Raw genomic sequence first — 19,355 nt, 5'->3', positions numbered from 1 at the left:
CAGCAACACCAAATAAATCTTATATATATGAACTACAAAAGCTGAAAAAAAAAGAGGAAGAGAAATAAGATAGAATAGTGTGCTCGAGTGTACTATCAAGCAAGAGAACTCTACCCTAAGACAGTGGAAGTCCATGGTACAGAGGCTATGGCACTATCCAAGACCATAGAACAATGGTTTGATTTTAGAGTGCCCTTCTAGAAGAGCTATGATTATGAGTGTAGCCAATCTTTTCCTAATTTATCAATTATTTCCAACAATGAACAACACGTATTTGTAAAACTGTGCTGCTAATAACATTTAGCCTTAGAATATCAACTATAAAAGGAACTAATACTTACCTTCTTATAAATGTTGATCAAGGCCTTGGCAATGCGCTTATCTTGACAATTAAAAACGGTGTGATGAAAGATAATCAAGCCAGTAACACCAACAACCTGAGGTTGGAAATCACACCACCATCCTTCGCCTCCACTCTGTTCTAACTAAATGAGTAAAAAAAAATTCAAAACTTAAAACAGAATAATGGGATATTCTCATATAAGTAAATTCTTTACTGCATTAAAAATGCAAAATAAAATATTTCAAATATTATTATATGAAATATCTATCATTATAAAAATAACAAATTTATTCCACATTTTTTAACATTCTCATGATGCTAAGAGCTATTCAATCGATTAGAACTTAGCAACAGGCACTGGAACCAAGCACTAAGTAATTTTTCCATTAAGAGTTACCAATACACACAAAATCAAATCTCCTATTTTTTAGATATAATCAAATCTTTAATTATGCCAAAATTCTTGGATAATGATAAAATAACAAACAGAGGTTTATAAGTTAGTAAAAAAAGAACACCCGAATTGGATAATGGTTGGAAAGTGCTGTAGAGGGCTTCTAACGTTAAAGTGTTAGGTCTGTAACCACATAGCATACAATTACGCATCATCATCATTTCCTCCCACGCCTATTGGCCCAAAGGCCCTCGTTTAGATTTCTCCAGTAGTCTCTATCTTTAACTTTTAAATCAATACTTCTCCATTCATAGTCTCCTACTTCACACTTCATAGTCCTCAGCCATGTATTACTTTTAAAAAGTAATCAAAAACATCAAGCCACATTTCTAGTGTCTAAATTCTACCTGAAGGAAAGATTCCCAAACCATTTTCAGTATTGATTACAAGGTGGTAAATAAGTTAGAACATGCAGCTCTGTGGGCCCTAAGAGAATCTATATCTAAAAAACATTAGAAAAACATTACGTGTTTAAAAGAATTGATAGCTTCCTATCTTTAATGATGAACAGCTACTTAGCAACATCACTTAAAACGAGGCAACTCTTTTTAAGCTCTAAAAGAATGATTGTACACCGCCCCAATGCCAGTATTGAATTTGGACCCATCCGTAAATATAAATCTAATACCCCTACATTGTTAACATGTTCCAAGAGGAGAGAAAGAAGTTTTCCCTTACCATGTTGTATTGAGAGCCAGTAAAATAATTACAAGAGAGGATCTCTCAAAGTTTCCAGAGAGGGATAACTAATAACTAAAAAGTAGTACTCTACTCCTGGAAAGCCTCAGAATATTCAGCAGACGTTTCAATCTGAATCCATAATGCTTTGGGGATGAAGAGTGAGCTTCATAAAAAAAAACATATTCCCTTTATAGGCAGTTTGAAGAGCCAATAAGTTAGAAAGCCTCTATAACCTATAAAGTACCAGCATTTAATCATTGAACACTGATGATATAAATCCAGAGGCCAATCACCTGCATCAACTAACAGACTAGGAATGATGGATAACCTAAAAGATGCCAGCATGGTGAATGGAATCTAAAGCCGCTTCTAGCCCACTGCAGAACAAAGGCCTCACACATGTTCTTCCACTTGCATCTGTTTATGGTCTTTCCATGCCAGTTTATACATGCAATATTTCTCAGTTTGTCAATCCATTGTCTTCTCTTCCTTCCCCTACTTTCTTTGCAATCTCTAGAGACCCATTTTGTTTTTCTTAATGTCATTCTTTTATCTGTCATTCTCATATGTCCAGCCCATGTCCATTTCTTTTTCTTACATGTTAGAATATCCTCTACTTTAGTTTGCTCCCGTATCCAAGTTGCTCTTTTTTGAGTTAATCTCATCATTATTCTTTCCATAGCTCTTTGAATTGTAACTAGCTTAAGTTCTAAGGCTTTAGCAGGGCTCTAAGTTTCTGATGCATAAGCTAAAACTGGTAGGACTATCTGAGTAAATACTTTTCTATTTATAGAAAGTTGCATTTTACTTTCCATAATCCCATTTTGCTTACCAAAAGCTCTCCATTCCATGCTTATCCTTCTTTTAATTTTGATCTCATGTCCTAAGGAAACACTTACTGTCTGTCTCAAGTACTGTACGAATACATATCGACAATCTCTAGAGGTTTGTCCATAACCCTTACATATTGCCTTTACAACATACTACTTGTCAAACAACCTTCACCACCTACAAAGAATTCTAAACAACTCCATTCAAACAATAAAAGTTTAGACTGCGTTGTCGGTTTCAGACTCTCTACTGATAAAATTCAAGTAGCAATGTTTAATACAAATATTAGATGAAAGCAAAACCAAGACATAAATCTTGCATCTTGCACTATACAATCCAGCCAACTCCCTCCGGAGAAAGATACAATCACAGAGAGAACCAAGTTACTTCCCTAGCGAAATTCATTCTCTTCCTGATTGGAAGAGCACGAACGACACTTGAGGGGAGGAACTGCTTAGAGTCTGCTACTCGCCATAGATACCTAACATATGGCAGTTCACACAAAAATTAAAAAGATTCAACAGCGCAGCAATAGGATGTTATTATTGGTTGCGGCCTAATGTCAAAAGTTACTTGACACAATCAGGTAGGTCTTCCTCCTCGCCACACCTATCATTAACCAACTACCTTATTAATGATTTAACAGCAGTTTAAGTTCATGCTGACATCCTCCTATTTGAAGGACAAAAGGTTTTTATTCTGATTTTTCCTTACCTGAGCACACCATCCAAGAATAATATTCAGTATTTCTTCTCTCAGGACACCATTCCTGGTTACTATAATTTCTTCGCTGTCGTATGGATGCCGTAACAATGACTGAAAAATTTAAGAACATTTTTCTAACTAGACTTTTACAAATCACCATGAATTTAAAACTGTAATTACATATTGCAAATGCAACTCGTTATATGCTGTAGACCTCCATAGAATAGAATTAACTTAGAAGTACTTTTTATGAAAGTGTAATTAATACTATAAAACTTGAAAAATTCCTTGCCATTATATATCAAATGTTATGTACCTCAAACACTGCAAAGTCAAAAATAACCATTGCAACACAAAGTCTCTTCAAATATTACTTTGAATTATGTACTTGACATCAGTCAAGCATGCTTAGAAAAACAAAACCTTCTATGCACATCAAGAGCAAATCTTACTTTCTATTATCATCACGAGAGTCTTACTTTTACACAACGAATAACATTAATGAATATCAGAATTAAGGCAAAAAGTGCACAAGAAAGAAGGTATTGGAAAATTATTTCCAGTTTAATCCTGTAATAGGGAAGTCTCATGCAAAATGATGATGATGACGATGATGATGAATGAAATGGAGGAATATCCAGTAGTATTTTATGATAATTAGAGAAAAAAATACACTAAGACCAATAATTTCAGTTAGTACCTAAAAGCTGAATGAGTGACTGATTATAATTCATCTAGTATCATAACCACAATGCTCATTAAAGCCAATATTTTCTATTAAAACAATCTACAATACCACTAAAAACACTTAATTCAAAAACAAAATTTACTATTTTAATAGTAAAAAAAGAGCTTGTAGTTTCCTAATTTGTTTAGCTGATACTAATACAACTAGGGAAAAGTGTCTTAGCCATGAGATCCTTCGCTGAAAAATGTTCCAAAGCCTCAAATCATAAACCTTTTAAATATTTTAATGCATCTAGATTTTCAAAAGTCATTCTGACTACAGGAACTTTTTACAATAAGAAAAAGAACTTTAACACATACAATAAAACTTGAAATGAATAAATCCAATCAAAGAACCTCAAGTAGAGTATTAAGCACGGATCTATAAGACAGTTTATTTTCATAAAAAATATACCCATGTTATCCAAATTAGTCCTAGTCACTGACACATTTCTTAGACAGTCTCCATGCGGCTAGATGTACCATGTATGGTCATCCATGCACTGCCCTTGAATGTAGTAGTCTGAGAAGACTGATTTTGTATGACAACTTGGACACTTTGAAAAGAGGCCACAGATCTGGAAACCCCTCACTTTGAAGCAAAAAGAGAGCCACCACAGTCATCCTGCTGTTCATGGACACTAAACTTACTGATCACAGGTAAAATCATGGAAAATTGTGGACAAGTCTAGAGATCCACATTCAACTAGTCCCTATAACATGGTTCCTATCTTCCGAGCTAAACAATCTGGAATTGGTTTATAAAACGATGCTAACTTTCTGTTTACTTATGTTGCAAACATGTCTATGTTTAGTCTTCCCCACTAATTCCAAATCTCTAGATGCACCAACGGACACAGAGACCCTTTGTTTAGAAGAATCCTGTTTTTCCTACTGAACTGATCTGCCAAGATGTTCAATTTTAATAATAATATAAATAATAATAATAATAATAATCACATGAATGACTCAATTTCCTCACATGTCTATCACTTTTTTATGTTTGAAGATCAATCCATTTAAATTTCCAGGTCGTCAACAGAATTTGCCATATTTAAAAAGGCAAGAGATCAACAGTGTCTGAGGTTTGCCATTTCATCAAGGGGTAAGGGGAACATGAGGTTCTCATTTTTTAAAGGTAAAAAAGAGGGAATAATAACAAAAAATATATATGGAGAAAAATAAGTTTAAGGGAAGAAAATAGTCAGTCTAAAATTCTAAAGAAGACCCCATATGCCTTTTATGGCATTAATTTTTCCACAAATGACACCTGCAAGAGCTGACTCCCAAATGTCCACTCCCCAACTTACCACCATGGGATGGTACTATTATGCTTAGAGTGGCTCAAGTGTATGCGGAACATGCTTGAAGGGACTGGAAGCATTTCAAGAATACAATCATCCCCACTTTTATCATAGTGGCATGCAAACCAGACCGAATGCCGAGAGTCCTATCTCTATAAATCCTGCCCACCCCTCAAATCCAAGGGCCAAATTTCAGCACAAGAATAGTTCCGTGTGCCAGCATGGGAAAACTGACACTCCTATGGTCTAAACATTATCGATAGTTGGCAAGACCCCTAAATTTCCCAAAATTGCTTTTGAAAAAAAAAATTCCTGGATACTGTTTCCTCAAAAAATCTAGACTGTGAAAAGGGTAAGAGAGTTTCAACAGCAATGTTGGAGACCAATGACAAATATGAAAGAGGACCATGGAATAAGCCCTCTTGCCCACCACAAGGCTTCGGCATAAAAATGATATTCCGTGCTGAAGCCCAATGACTATATCAAGGCATTCTCCCATTAAGAGGAGCAATTGCAAGAACATATAAGTTTTTTCTTATCTTTATTCTGGACCTCGTGCGGTAGTTTAGCTAAAGCTCTAACAGTAACATACTGTAAGTATATTTTATATTAAGTGTACAAATTTTACTATCTGATGAGTACAGGTATTTATAAAAAAAAAATGACAATTTCAAAGATGTCCATCGGTCCCCTAGGGGATCGTGACTTTGGCATTATCAGGATCATCCATCGGTCACCAGAGTTGAAAAGAATAAATTGTTTGATTTAGGGATTAACGTACAATTCATTAAATAAGACATTAAACATATTCTATAATGAACTGTATAAACTAGCAATGTAAATATATAAATTCCCTACCAACCAAACTATATAATACTGAAATTTATGATCATATTACCGTAAACATTGATCCTTGCATGACCAATTTATCGATATCATCAAGCATTTTCTCCAACGGTGCTAAGCAGGCTCTGTCAAAGCCAAACCTCTGTTTATCGGATCCAGCAGAGCGGATGAGACGTCGATATGTACCCCAGTGCTCGTGCAAGAATGAATTGCCAAGAACTACTTCGTCCAGAGTTATAAGGGTTCCTAAGAGGGATCCCAAATGTTCATACACAACCTGAAATTCAAAAAGTTTAAAAAGTTGAAGAATAAAGTTCACAGTTGTTATCATGGAGGGTGAACAATGACATTCCTTCTTTAGGTATATTATTTCCTAAACTACATTTCAAAATAAGAAGCAAAAAATACCCTCAAGTTAACAGTTATATCTATAACCTATACAATTTAGAAATTAAATTTACTAAAAAATCTAAATATTTATAAAAACATATACCATCAAACACATCAATCATAATATAAACATCATTTGTGGTCTTTGAATGTCCCAGGTATGTTGCCTTTTGTCCAACAACCAAAACATCAGTAATATGCCTGAGTATGTACCACCTGGATCCACAGAAGTCAATTGGCTCTTTTTTTGTGTAGTCTGAATAAAAAGTTGAGGGTAATAGCCTAAGCTGGGAAGATAAAGCTTTCTATATAAATCTACTCAAATTAAACTTAAAATACTACAAAACAAAGAACTGGGGAGTATGATTGATAAAAGATATCCACCCCAAGAAAAGTAGTAGGTTGGACAGGGCACCATCCACCCGCTGAGATACTACCGCTAGAGTTATTCGGTCCTTTGACTGGCCAGACAGTACTACATTGGATCCCTCTCTTTAGTTACAGCTCATTTTATCCTTTGCTTACACATACACCAAATAGTCTGGGCTATTCCATAAACATTCTCCTCTATCCTCATACACCTAACAACACTGAGATTACCAAACAATTCTTCTCTCTCATAGGGTTAACTGCTGCACTTTCGTCTTGATAAGGGTAGAAGAGACTCTTTAGCTAGGGTAAGCAGCTCTTCTAGAATGAAACACAAAAATCAAACCATTGTCCTCTAGCCTTGGGTAGTACCATAGCCGCTGTACCACGGTCTTCCACTGTCTTGGGGTAAAGTTCTCTTGCTTGAGGGTACACTCAGGCACTCTATTTTATCTTATTTTTGTTTCCCTTGTTATTTTGAAGTTTTTATAGCTTATGTATGAAAGATTTACTTTAATGTTGTTATTCTTAGACATCACTTGTAGTTTATTTCCTTATTTCATTTCCTCATGAGCTATTTTCCCTAATGGAGCCCTTGGGCTTATAGCATCCTGTTTTTCCAGCTAGAGTTGTAGCTTGGCAAGTAATAATAATAATAATAATAATAATAACTGAGTTACACTGGTTGCATATTAGAACTAGAATAGAGTTTACGATATGAACAATAGCTCATCAAGTTATCAGAACCAGACATTGAAAACATCTAATAAGATTGTTACATATTGTGGAGCCAACAAATCGTGTAGACACAAGAATAGTTACACACGGCTGCAAGTTATTGAAGCTAAGACGTACCTCTACTGTAAGCTGTAAAGCCTTCAAATATGAGGCTCTAAACTATATAACAAACTCCCAGGAAATAAGTAAAAGACTAGGGATATTAAGGCTTTCAAGAAAAAAAGGAAACTTTCCTTGTTTTCCAAGCGCTTCAATAAAGGGATTTTGACGAAGGAAAAATCCATTTCTGGGCTCAACCTGTGTCGCTCCGTGAAATGCTCCTTAAAGCACCATTTCTAAAGTATAAATACTGCTAAATATACCAGAGAAAAAAGTTGCATAGAATGCCAGGAATATACCCAGCTCACTCACCCTTATAGGGTGTCGGTATAAAAACTGGGGCGAGTGAAACCACTACCAGAGGTCCCTTTCCAATTAGACTTCTCCCTCCTCAACATCCCCCGTTACTACGAGGTGTCGTTCTCTACAGCTACAGCCCCCCCCCCCCCCCTACCCTCCACCACTACCACTACCTATCCTTCTCCCATCATTCCTTTTTAGCACCCGTGAGCGTTCCGAAGTGTTTTTCGTGGCTCTGTGTTGTTCTGTGTTTTTGGGGATGTCAGGCGTTTTGGAGATCTCTGCTCCCGGGTTGAGTGTTGTATTTGTTTGTTTAGAAATTTCTGGGTGGCGACACGCATTCATTTAATAGCCTTGTTGGTTTTTCTCTCAGCCGCTTTGTTGGAGCTCCCTTGCGGGTGTGTGTGCAGCCTTTTGGTATAATGTAGATTTGACAATTATTATTATTATTATTATTATTACTTACTAAGCTACAACCCTAGTTGGAAAAGCAGTATGCTATAAGCCCAGGGGCTCCAACAGGGAAAATAGCTCAGTGCGGAAAGGAAAAAAGGAAAATAAAATATTCTAAGAAGAGTAACAACAATAAATATCTCCTATATAAACTATAAAAACTTTAACAAAACAAGAGGAAGAGAAATAAGATAGGAGAGTGTGCTCGAGTGTACCCTCAAGCAAGAGAACTCTAACCCAAGACAGTGAAAGGCCATGGTACAGAGGCTATGGCACTACCCAAGACTAGAGAACAGTGGTTTGATTTTGGAGTGTCCTTCTCCTAGAAGAGCTGCTTACCATAGCTAAAGAGTCTCTTCTACCCTTACCAAGAGGAAAGTGGCACTGAACAATTACAGTGCAGTAACCCCTTGGGTGATGAAGAATTGTTTGGTAATCTGTGTTGTCAGGTGTATGAGGATAGAGGAGAATATGTAAAGAATATGCCAGACTATTCAGTGTGTATGTAGGCAAAGGGAAAATGAACCGTAACCAGAGAGGAGGATCCAATGTAGTACTGTCTGGCCAGTCAAAAGACCCCATAACTCTCTAGCGGTAGTATCTCAACAATTACCCCGTAACACAGAATATGCTGTGTGATACTCTAAATACATAAGAATGTACATGACTAACAGATATTGTAGATCCTATTGGGCGTAGGATATCATGTGATAGGACCAGAAAAACAGACCTTGAAATAAGTAAAGGAGGATTTTGATTTTTTTAAATTTCAGAAATTTGCTGAAACATAACACTTCAGTTAAATTTTAAATTTTATTTTAAGTCAATTTTGAAATGGATTTAAATAATTTTTAATGTATACATATTCTTGAGTATTAATACTAGAAGTTCAAAATAAATGTGAAGAAACTGATTAAAAAAATAAATCAGAGTTAATTAGACTTTTACAAATGTATTCAAAAGACACTGAACTAACATTATTAGAAATGTTCAATGATGTATAATGAGGTAAAGAATCATGTTCTAAGTTTCTCAAGAGATCAAGGAAAAATTGCGCCTTGGTAAAAAGTATTTAATATTACTAACTAATCAAAAATATTCATGTTTAATAACACGTTTAATGAGGATACGTACCATTTATAGTTCATAACTTCAACACTAGGCCGACTTCTTTTAAATTTGTATTGTGTAACTTCCGGTGTTAAATAAAGGGATAAAACATAATAGACATTACAAAAGCAAGGAGAAAAATTACCTGAAAATGGACCCCTGAAACATCCAGTAGGCCACGACTCTTCCGATCAGCAGTATAAAGGGAGGCCATCTGATGCATCAGGTTCTGGACAACTTTTCTAACCCGTTGCACAAAGCAGGTGATATGGTGAAGGGTTGGAAGTATTTGCGCAAGAGAAGTCTGTGAGTCTCCTGTAGCTTCCCCATCTTCCTCAACTACAAAAGAATGAATTGCTTAAGTCTATATTCTAATTTTAATCCTGAAAATTACGATTGCTATTTGCATCATAATCTTTAAAACTGGCTTATGAAGTGAACAAAGTAAATAGAGACATAATATCAACAGAACTGCTAGTAGGTTAGCCATGAAAACATGTTGGCGCATACGTTTGAAGGATCTTCAGTTTATACTTTTTATTTAGCTTGATAATCAATACTGCATTCTATCACCAGTACTACAAAATTCTTCTATGTTACTTGCAAGATTTTTATTGATATAAACACATATTCCCTTTTCTTTGTTCCTTTTATGTCCTCTGTCGCAAAAAAAAAACTAAGTCAGCAGCCAACACCCACAGGGGTAAGACATGTTCGCTCCTCGCCTAAATATCAAGCATAGCGGCCCCTGTAATTCTTGAAAAATACATTCTTGTCCTCAGGTCATCAACACCATCCTAGCTTCTCTTTCAGTGCCAGCACAGATAGGTTTATGTGTCACCCTTCTTTGTCGTAAATCTTCAAGAAAAGAGAATGCTATGAAGCAAAATGAAGAGTAAGATATAAGATTTCAACTCCCAGCCACAGAGTATACCACACACATCTCAGGTTGTAGGAATGAATTGGTACCACTGTGGTTAGAGTTCCCAAAGAAACCAATGCCATCTCAGCATTCTTCGTTAATGAAGACGGACAACAAAGTTGTCTTTCAAAATGATCGGTTTCAAGTGATTGATCCCCCAGAATATAATACTGACAAAACCATTGTTGTAAAACATCTGGATGTAACATCAGACTATAGAGAACTTACATCTACTATTGAAAGGAAAAATGGCTGGGCTAAAGGGAATGATGTGATAAATATCCCAAATAATCACCACATTATGAAAATGAGATTTTAAACACCAAAGATAGCAGAGAGATCCATAAAAAGAGGCCTCTTCATAGCCTACAAATACATTTCAAGTCAAAATATTGAACAAGAAATGTTTATGAAATTGTCCTTTTGCTATAAATTCTATTCTTAAAAGCGCCTATATAAGGAAATGTTCTAAAGATAAAAACTTAAAAAAATGCTCTGAATGCTCATAATATGACCATACATACAAGGAATGTACAGAAAATACAAAGAAATGTGTCAACTGCAACCAACAACATAGAACTTTAGCAGCAAAATGGCCGGTGAGAAAGGGTCTAATTAAAAAGAGAACGCAAGAGATAAAGGCGAACAGAGACGCAACATCAACGGTACAAGTTACACCAAAGTAACAGATACCAATGCAGGGAATTGTCGGGTTAATTTAAATAGCCTTCTAAACAACATACAAGATGACACAAGAATGGCAACAATAACAAATATAGCAATAAAATTGGGGCAGCAGCAATAATTAACAACGTAATAGGCTCTGCAATGAGATAAATTGAAGTCTGAGGAACTCGGACAACAATGTTGCCCCAAGGGAAGAGCCACAGGTGTTATTCAAAGAGGTACCACAACACTGGGGAACACTCACAGGGAGGGAAGTCTCACTTACAGGGAAAGCCCCTTAACAAGCACAAGGGTTGGAACACAGTGGAAAGGAGGCAGGGGTGACCAAGTCAGGGAGATGCACAGGAACCCCTCCTTGGGCACTAGGGGAACACGTCCTTCGGCCAAAGAGCACCAGAGCCCCAAGGGAGGAGGACATCCTTGAAACACTGAAGCTAGGGACATGCTCCTTCACTACTGGAATCACCAAGGTGACACTGGCACTGAAGAGCCTACTTGAAAGACCTAAGGAGGTCTAAACCTCCTTAGAGCACACTCCTTGTCAGCAGTAACACGAACGACAAAGAACCCCCAAATTAAACATGCCACCAGAATCTGAAAACCTGCCGAAGTACAGTAAGTCCAAGGGATCCTTGCTCTTACTGCACACTCCCCGGAATAAGCCAGGGAAGTAAGTGCAAGAGAGCAATAAAAGCAGATGCACTTGATGAGCAGAATGAAGGAGTAAAACTCTCTTCCTTCCCCCTAAAGCATACACCTGCCACTGCAAGGCCACAATGTACATTAGGCACACTGGAATGGTTGAGAACAATCATGCCCCTAGCATGAAGGCCGAGAGAGTATGGATCTACAGCCAATTTAACAAAAAGAACTTGATGTAAACTCCATCCTTCCACAATCGAGTGTCTTGCTTCACACTATAACACCCAACAGGCAGTATTCACTTCTTGAAAAAAATACTGCTCATTAAACCATTTCAAGATCATCCAGCCTTCACGCTGATTCATTCCCTACCTAAAAGACAATAGTTTGTATACACGTAGGCACAATTATAGATTCTTAATCTTACTTGTACAAGAATTGGTTCAATACAAAACTCAGATAATTAATATATCTCCTAAAATATAAAACAAATTTCTCAGGGTTTTATAATTCCACATCTTACCTCCACTTCCATACAGAACAACTGCAGGATAAAGATCAGTCCGGGCCTCATTGACCAACTGTGACATTTCTGAGCAAAGTGCACTAAGCGCTAAGACGACTTTATTTACAATCTTGTTATCGCACTGGAGCAGTTGAACCAGAGTAGTATTCTCATTGGGCATTAACTGTAAAGTAAGATTATCTTTTATACTGATTTGGTGCCTAATTTGCAACAAGCACCAAACTATGAATTGTAAATATATCCATAATACAATGAGAAAAATTGCTAATTGAGTTAGGACAAATTAGAAAAAACAATATCAGCAATCGTATGAGAAGATATAGACTGTGTGTCAACTAAGGTTAATCATGGTAAAGCTCGGTAATTACATTAAGAGAGAGTGGATCACAAAACATATCCCAAAGGGGTAGAGGATGAGGCCCCAGGGCTTCAATGATTTCTTCCAATTGGTCGCCATGTTGTTCAACAATGCTGTTATAGCGCCGAAGCTCGTATTCAGCTACAGCCTCTGAAATAGAAAATATATTCAGCACATACATACCACATATCTATATTTAAATAGGATAAATCACAATTATCACTTTCTATTGTATAGTCGACTTCATGAATCTAAGTATACATGTATTGGGTATTGGGAGACTCCACAAAATAGCAAGTAATACCCTTGTGATACAGATAAAACATTTACAAAATTGCAAAGTAACGTTAAGTAATAATATCACACATACATGGTACAGTATATATTTCAGTATATTTGAAAAAAAAAAAGCATAGACTTGTATCTATGGGATAAAAACTACTTTGTAAGGAGGACATCTCTACACCGTGAGTTCTCCAGAGGTCTCTTCAGCCCACTGAGATCATCATCAATACAGTAATATAATAAACTTCAAAAGTAATTGGAATTTTTCCTAACCATACAAAGCTGAGTTCTTTACTATAGAAGAGGGATAACAGGGAAGCTGGATTACAGCAGGTGTAAACAACCGGAGGGTTGAGGTACCTGGCAGGTGGTGGGGAGGCGACCGCCTCCCCTGCAGCTCACTTTAACTTCAATTGGATTGCACCAGGGGCTTACATAGGGGGTTGATGACAGTGGACAAGTTTGGGTAAAGTACAAATTCATTTTGAAATTTGTCATTTGTTCCCACAAAAATTGAAACCATCATTCTTTACTATGGGAGACTCATACTTAGGTGGGAGGAAGTCCCCATTCCAACTTGCTGGAAACTTTACAAAGGCACCCAAGACTCGAGCATTTGTGATTCTATAAGAATCACGGTTCTTTACACCTCGTGAACTGCAAGAAAACGTGTGGGAATCACTGCCCATGCTTCAAAAGGTTGTTTTGGAGTTGAAAATCTCTGTGTTGTAGTCTGGAATAGAGAATAATGTATCTGCTGAACCGCGTCATATGTCTGGTACATCACAGCCCTTCTCGTAATGTGTGAGGAAAAGACTCTTCCATACTCGAGTACGGAATACCTGTAGCCACAAGATGAATGGGGTATATCTGCATTGAGATTAAGTCAAACTGGCACAGTTTCCAAGCTGTATCCCAAATTAGTTGAAAATTAAAAGGAAAAGAAAGGGCCAGTCAGACTAACATTTTGTCCCAGAATCATACCTCACCCTTGCCTAAATTTAATGCTAATGGTCCTTTGAAAGGAGCCAGGGTAACTATTCCATTTGCTGTGCAGCTACAAGAGGCCCTGAAGTAGAAACCTGTTGGTCAGATCCCGTGGGAATAGGACAGTTAATGTCGATGACGTTTCTCTACCCGTAAAACCTGCATGTCATTGGAATGGTCTGAACCGTCATTATCAAATGGATCATCCACCCCATAGCTCAACCCCATAAGATCCCAGGGTGGGTCAAAGTTGTTAGCTATGTCCTTAGCAGGAGCCTGAGACCTGGGAGGGAGACTGCATTCCTCTAGTCTTGCTGAGGCTGGTGCCAAAACAAGAACACCCATCCTAGGATCTGGAACCTCGGGTCTCGAGGTCCAGTTCTTGGGGTCTTCGTGTCCTTTGCTCGAAGCTGGTTTGTAAAACTGCAAGGCGTGAGGACGACTCCTTCCTCATAAGTTCCAATTGTTGAGAGACCTTTAGAAGCATGGAGGGAGGAACCGCTTCCTCCGAAGGAGAAGTGAATGGTTCGGTCTGAACAATTCTGATTGGTGACAACCAATAATTGTCTGTAAAAGAGATCTCTCTCGGAGACCTCGACCCCCTGCTGGTACTCGGGTGTAGAGTATCCCTTGGGGGAGGCATTGACTGGCATTACCCTCTTTTCCTCTTTTGTGGGTTGATTGGTATAATCCCCAGCCTTTCCCAATCAGGGTCAAGACCGGTGTTGGAGACCTTAGAGTCCCGGTACTGCTGGTACCTGGAAGACCACTGTTAAGGAGAAGGAGGGTGAGTGGCAGTAGGAGGAGGAGCCTGCCTAGTGGTAAAGCTCCTACATCTCAGGTCAATGGGTAGAATGACCTTCCCAGAGGACTGTGACACCTCGAGAAGGATACAAGGGGTACGAAAGGCTCTTCTCCATGAAGGGGATGAAGCTCGAGGCGCAGATCCCAAAGGTCCTGGCCTCGCAAAGTGTGGCACGCTTTGCTATGCCCTATGGACACAACAGAGAGGGAGGGGGGACTGTAAATAGTCTCTGTAGCCCATCGTCATCTTGCTCGGAAGAGCTGGAACAAGGCATGGAAGAATCCAGCACTCATTTCCTAAACCCCTGAGGGGGCAACCACCTGGGCAAAGAGTCTCGCTCGCAGACAACAAAGGCGCTCAACACTCGGCAGAGAAGCTTGGTGCTTCATACTCTGCGGGCCTTAAGCATTCTAAGTGAACTCAGTCTGAGGGCGCTCCACGTACTCCATGACCAGAGAAGACTGACCCAAATAAGTTTCTGGGTTCACCTCGAGAGGATTCCCTGACTGGTAACCCAGAGAGGTAATAGTCTGCAACTGATCACGTTTGTATGCCGGAGCCGCACAAACAAAGTGAATGAGCAGTAACGGAGGTACCTACAGCTAAGGGCTCTGGCGGGCCACCCACCACAGAGTCTCAAGGAGGAAGACCGTAGTTAACTCCTGGGGAGACTGATGTATGCTTCCCCTGTGCCCTTCAGTGTGATACCTTTTTAGGGGGTACCCGAAATCCCCAAGAAAGGCCAAAGTCATCAAGGGAAAGAAAATCCCCCAAGGCCAAGGGCAGCACCGCTTTGCTAGTGGAAGCGACAAAGTCCTCTGAACCTAAGGATTGTCCAGGGATCAAATGGCCATCATTTTTGCTCAATTATCCTTCTAAAGAGACCAAACACAAAGAGTCAACGAGGAGGAAAGGAGACGCTGAAGTAAGAAGTTTGGACTTCTTCACCTTCGAGGAAGACCTCGAAGGAGAAGAATCCATTTTGGATTTCTTAAGTCGCCTAACGAATCACACCCACTGGAAGGATAGCCATTCCCGGCACTCATTACAAGGAGACTCCTACAAGCTAGAGTGGCATCTGCATACAGGACAAAGGGCATGCGAATCTCCAAGGCTGAATTGAAAGTGCTGTAAAGGCAATCTTCCACGTCCGGAAAGACATGTATGGTAGCGATCCTCAAGATCACACTCACTCCTGCATGAAAAAAAGGATTAAAAGTAATAGCCAGTTTGTATTGAATAATTATTGGTTAACGTTATATCACCGGTGCGTGTGAGTGGGGTGGCTGATCTAACACCCGTTAAAAAGCCGAAAGCTTGCTAAAGGTTTTATGGCTGGTTTCATTTTTTGCTGAAATATATATCCATAGTAAAGAGCTCAAAGGTTGTATTAAGTGTTGGAAAAAACAAGAAAGTACTATAAAACCATATATTTTAACTTTCTTAATCAATGATACCTGTATTTAAATCTCTAGCAAAAACTGGAATTCGCTATAAGAAATGGAAAAGTTCTGCCTATTTTGAATTTTTTTTGTCTAAGATTAATGGGGCTAGGGCACAATAACTTAAGTATTGATCAATTAAGATCTGAAGTCTTTTTCAGGTTCTAAGTCCATTGTTTACATATGGTAGAATGATGATGGATTATTACCCAAGCTTTGGTTTCATTCCCTTGGGGAGCTTTCTGTGTTTTTGGAATGACAAGTACAGTACTTAGGCATAAGTTCACGGACATACTTTTACAACACCCATCCCAAGCCCCCTTCCTTTCAGTTCAATTATGACCATGTGATCCAAGCATACCGTAAGAGACTCAGAGATTCCATCACTGTTTTTTAGGAATAATGACTGGGCCATATGAGTTTTTTCAAGTAGCAAAATAGTACCATCACCAATATATGAGGGGGACAGTCCAAGTGCTCCCACCATTTACTGGGAACCTTCAATTCTTTAAGAGACCTAAAGGGATGCCTCAGCGACACATCCATGTAGCACTTGCCAGAACAGAGGATCATTGAAATTATTTAATAATGGTATTAATCTTGGTCTGAAATATATAAAGATAGTTTGGTAAGACTACAAAATCCGAGACAAAATTTCTAATATGAAAACCAGCTCATCCTTCAGTAAATATTGTTATTTCAACGAATTTTGATCTTAATTTCCATGGCAAATAAACCGTTCTCCCATTATTCCCACAGACCTTCCCAACGGAGGCAAGTGGGAACCGGGGAATTTGTGTAGGGGAAAATAGGAAAAAAACATGATTATATATGAGTGAAATAAAGGTAAGATTCATTGCAAACACACCATCAACTGTATAAAAATCACTTCGTCCTATGAGGAGTTTTTTCTTAAAGAAAATATAAATTTTGAGATACTGTACGCTCAAAAGGCCACACAACCTAACACACCCTAACTAACCTAACCTAGTAGTTTCCATGTCACAGACCTACCCGGGAGGACAAGAACCCTGGGACCTTCTAAACAAATTACAATATTTAACCCTTTTACCTCCAGGCTATTTGGAACTTTCCAAACCTTAACCCAAAGGGGTTATTTTTCTTTCAAGCACATTTTGCAGTATATTTTTTTTAAATTGCTCTAACAGCCTTAATTTTCGTCATAGAGAGGTCAGGTTGGTCTCATTCTCTTGGAAAATGCCTGAAGTTTCTCAAAAAATTATCAAAAATATGCAAAAAAAAAATGTAAATAGCAGTTTTTTGCAAGGACGTACCGGTACCTCCATGGGGGTAAAGGGACGAGTTTTGTGAAACGTACCAGTACGTCCTTTGGGGGTAAATGGGTTTAAAAGTAAATCACAAAGATGCCATATCTTATGACTGAGATGTCCTCTTTGTCTTGGCGATTTTCACAAAATAGTTACAGTAGAAAATGTGTTCGTCTTACCTTAAAGATAGGCTTGTGAAAATCTGTTCACTACACTTGGAGTACCATTATAATCGCCACGTTTTATGATTTACAAAATATTATGATTTAGTGTTACCTCGCCAAGAATGAAGGCATATAAGAAGCAAACACAGGGCTGTGGAGGTCGCAAGGTAGGCACAGCACCCTAGTAGGCAAGTGAAAAAGGATACTGCAGTTTAAGAGGAGTTAGGGGGTTGTATGTATGATAGCGGCCACCTGTTGTATAACGACAGCCTGCTAAGAATACGGCAGTCTAAGGGGGTTCACAGCGGCCCCCATTAGGTAAGTAGGTAAGGACATGGCTTGTAGTTTAGGTTAAGTGGGGAAGTTTAGGTTAGGTAATGTTCTCGTGTAGAGCTTTTACAGACAAAATATTTTACGAACTAGTAGAAAATGTGAGGAAAATTCCCATTTTCTATACACGTGGGAGGAACTGGTCGCTGGTACACAATAGCTCTGGGTTACGTAAGTAGATATGGATACGGCAGTGAGAGGGGGGTCAGGTGAGTAGGTAAGGATACAGTACTCTATGGGGGGGGGGGGTCACAAAGAGGATACAGGCCCCACAGCAGGTAAGGATACAGCTCCTAGGTTAGGTTAGGTTAGGAAGGGAACTTTATGTAGTTCTATTATAGTTCCGGCTCATATCCCTACCCCTCAAAAAAAAAGTTTCCCACGGGGGTTTCCCATTATTGTTTATATACATGGGGGTCCAAAAATTAATAAATGGGTATAAATGTATAAAACACAAGAATGACATCCAGGCTATTAATGCAGAATAAAACACAAAATAACGAGTAGGATACACATATGACTCATGCATTTAACTAGAAATTAAATTGTCGGTAATATTATATCTACGGACGGGGAAACATTCCCAACAAAAAATATGTTTTCCTGGAGTAAAAAACATGATTTATCCGAATTTTACCTTCATTTCAACCGCAAATAAACAGAACAACCAGTTCAACTATAGACACACAAACTAATGGACGTTTTTCAGTAGGAAAAACTTGTTTTTTAGTAGGAAAGTTTCCAACGTCCGTAACTATGATAAAACCAAAACTGTCATATAATAATCGTTTACAGAATCAATATACTTTCAAATGAATTTATAAAACAAGGAATAATACTTACTATGGCTGTTTTCATCGTAATCTATATCACCTGCCATGGGTGATGTGGGATCCGCCCCCTTGATACAATTTTCCTTTCAGAAAATAACTTAATAGTCACTATATCATGCCAGCAATCTTCTGCACAGACAGTGGTTAGTTGTCATTAATTAACTTGAAATCTATACGAAACACCGAAGTAAAAAAGGATAAATTACGAAACTATAGTGAAGGTGTTGAAGTTCGGTCGTAGACTTGTTGTCTGGGTTCTAGGTTTCTCGTTGCTCTCTCCACAACACACTGATTGTGGGCATACTATTAGAAGAAGCATATTATTATTATTGTTATTATTATTATTATTATTATTATTTGCTAAGCTACAGCCTAATTGGAAAAGAAGGATGCTATAAGCCCAGGGGCTCCTACAGGGAAAATAGCCCAGTGAGGAAAGGAAACGTGGAAAAATAAAATATTTGAAGAAGAGTAACTACATTAGAATATATATCTCCTATATAAACTACAAAAACTTTAACAAAACAAGAAGAGAAATAAGATAGAATAGTATGCCCGAGTGTACCCTCAAGCAAGAAAACTCCAACACAAGACATTGGAAAGGCCATGGTACAGAGGCTATGGCACTGCCCTAGACTAGAGAACAATAGTTTGATTTTGAAGTGTCCTTCTAGAAGAGCTCCATACTATAGCTAAAAAAAAAAAAAAAAACATAGGCCTACTTTTATTTATGATT

General features: G+C 38.2%; 1 protein-coding gene across 2 annotated transcripts in view; it reads right to left on the bottom strand.

Annotated features, from left to right (window-relative positions):
- The window catches only part of SWIP (strumpellin and WASH-interacting protein), a 98,548-nt gene extending 79,653 nt beyond the window's left edge, over positions 1 to 18,895 (bottom strand). Inside the window, exons 1-8 of one of the 2 annotated variants that reach the window (XM_068358930.1) lie at positions 18,826 to 18,894; positions 18,630 to 18,687; positions 12,495 to 12,634; positions 12,124 to 12,289; positions 9,495 to 9,688; positions 5,943 to 6,167; positions 3,024 to 3,125; positions 342 to 485 (exon numbers count right to left, since the gene is read on the bottom strand). In XM_068358930.1, coding sequence (XP_068215031.1) covers positions 342 to 485; positions 3,024 to 3,125; positions 5,943 to 6,167; positions 9,495 to 9,688; positions 12,124 to 12,289; positions 12,495 to 12,634; positions 18,630 to 18,666 — 1,008 coding nt within the window. In that variant the 5' untranslated portion in view covers positions 18,667 to 18,687; positions 18,826 to 18,894. Of the gene's footprint in view, positions 1 to 341; positions 486 to 3,023; positions 3,126 to 5,942; positions 6,168 to 9,494; positions 9,689 to 12,123; positions 12,290 to 12,494; positions 12,635 to 18,629 lie in introns of both variants that reach the window. The other variant, XM_068358929.1, reaches the window with a different exon arrangement.
- Positions 18,896 to 19,355: the final 460 nt, after the last annotated feature.

This window comes from Palaemon carinicauda, chromosome 35, assembly GCF_036898095.1.
Source record: "Palaemon carinicauda isolate YSFRI2023 chromosome 35, ASM3689809v2, whole genome shotgun sequence".
In the NCBI taxonomy this organism is placed as follows: domain Eukaryota; kingdom Metazoa; phylum Arthropoda; class Malacostraca; order Decapoda; family Palaemonidae; genus Palaemon; species Palaemon carinicauda.
Note: the sequence above shows the minus strand (reverse complement) of the source record. Positions and strands in the feature narration are given on the sequence as shown.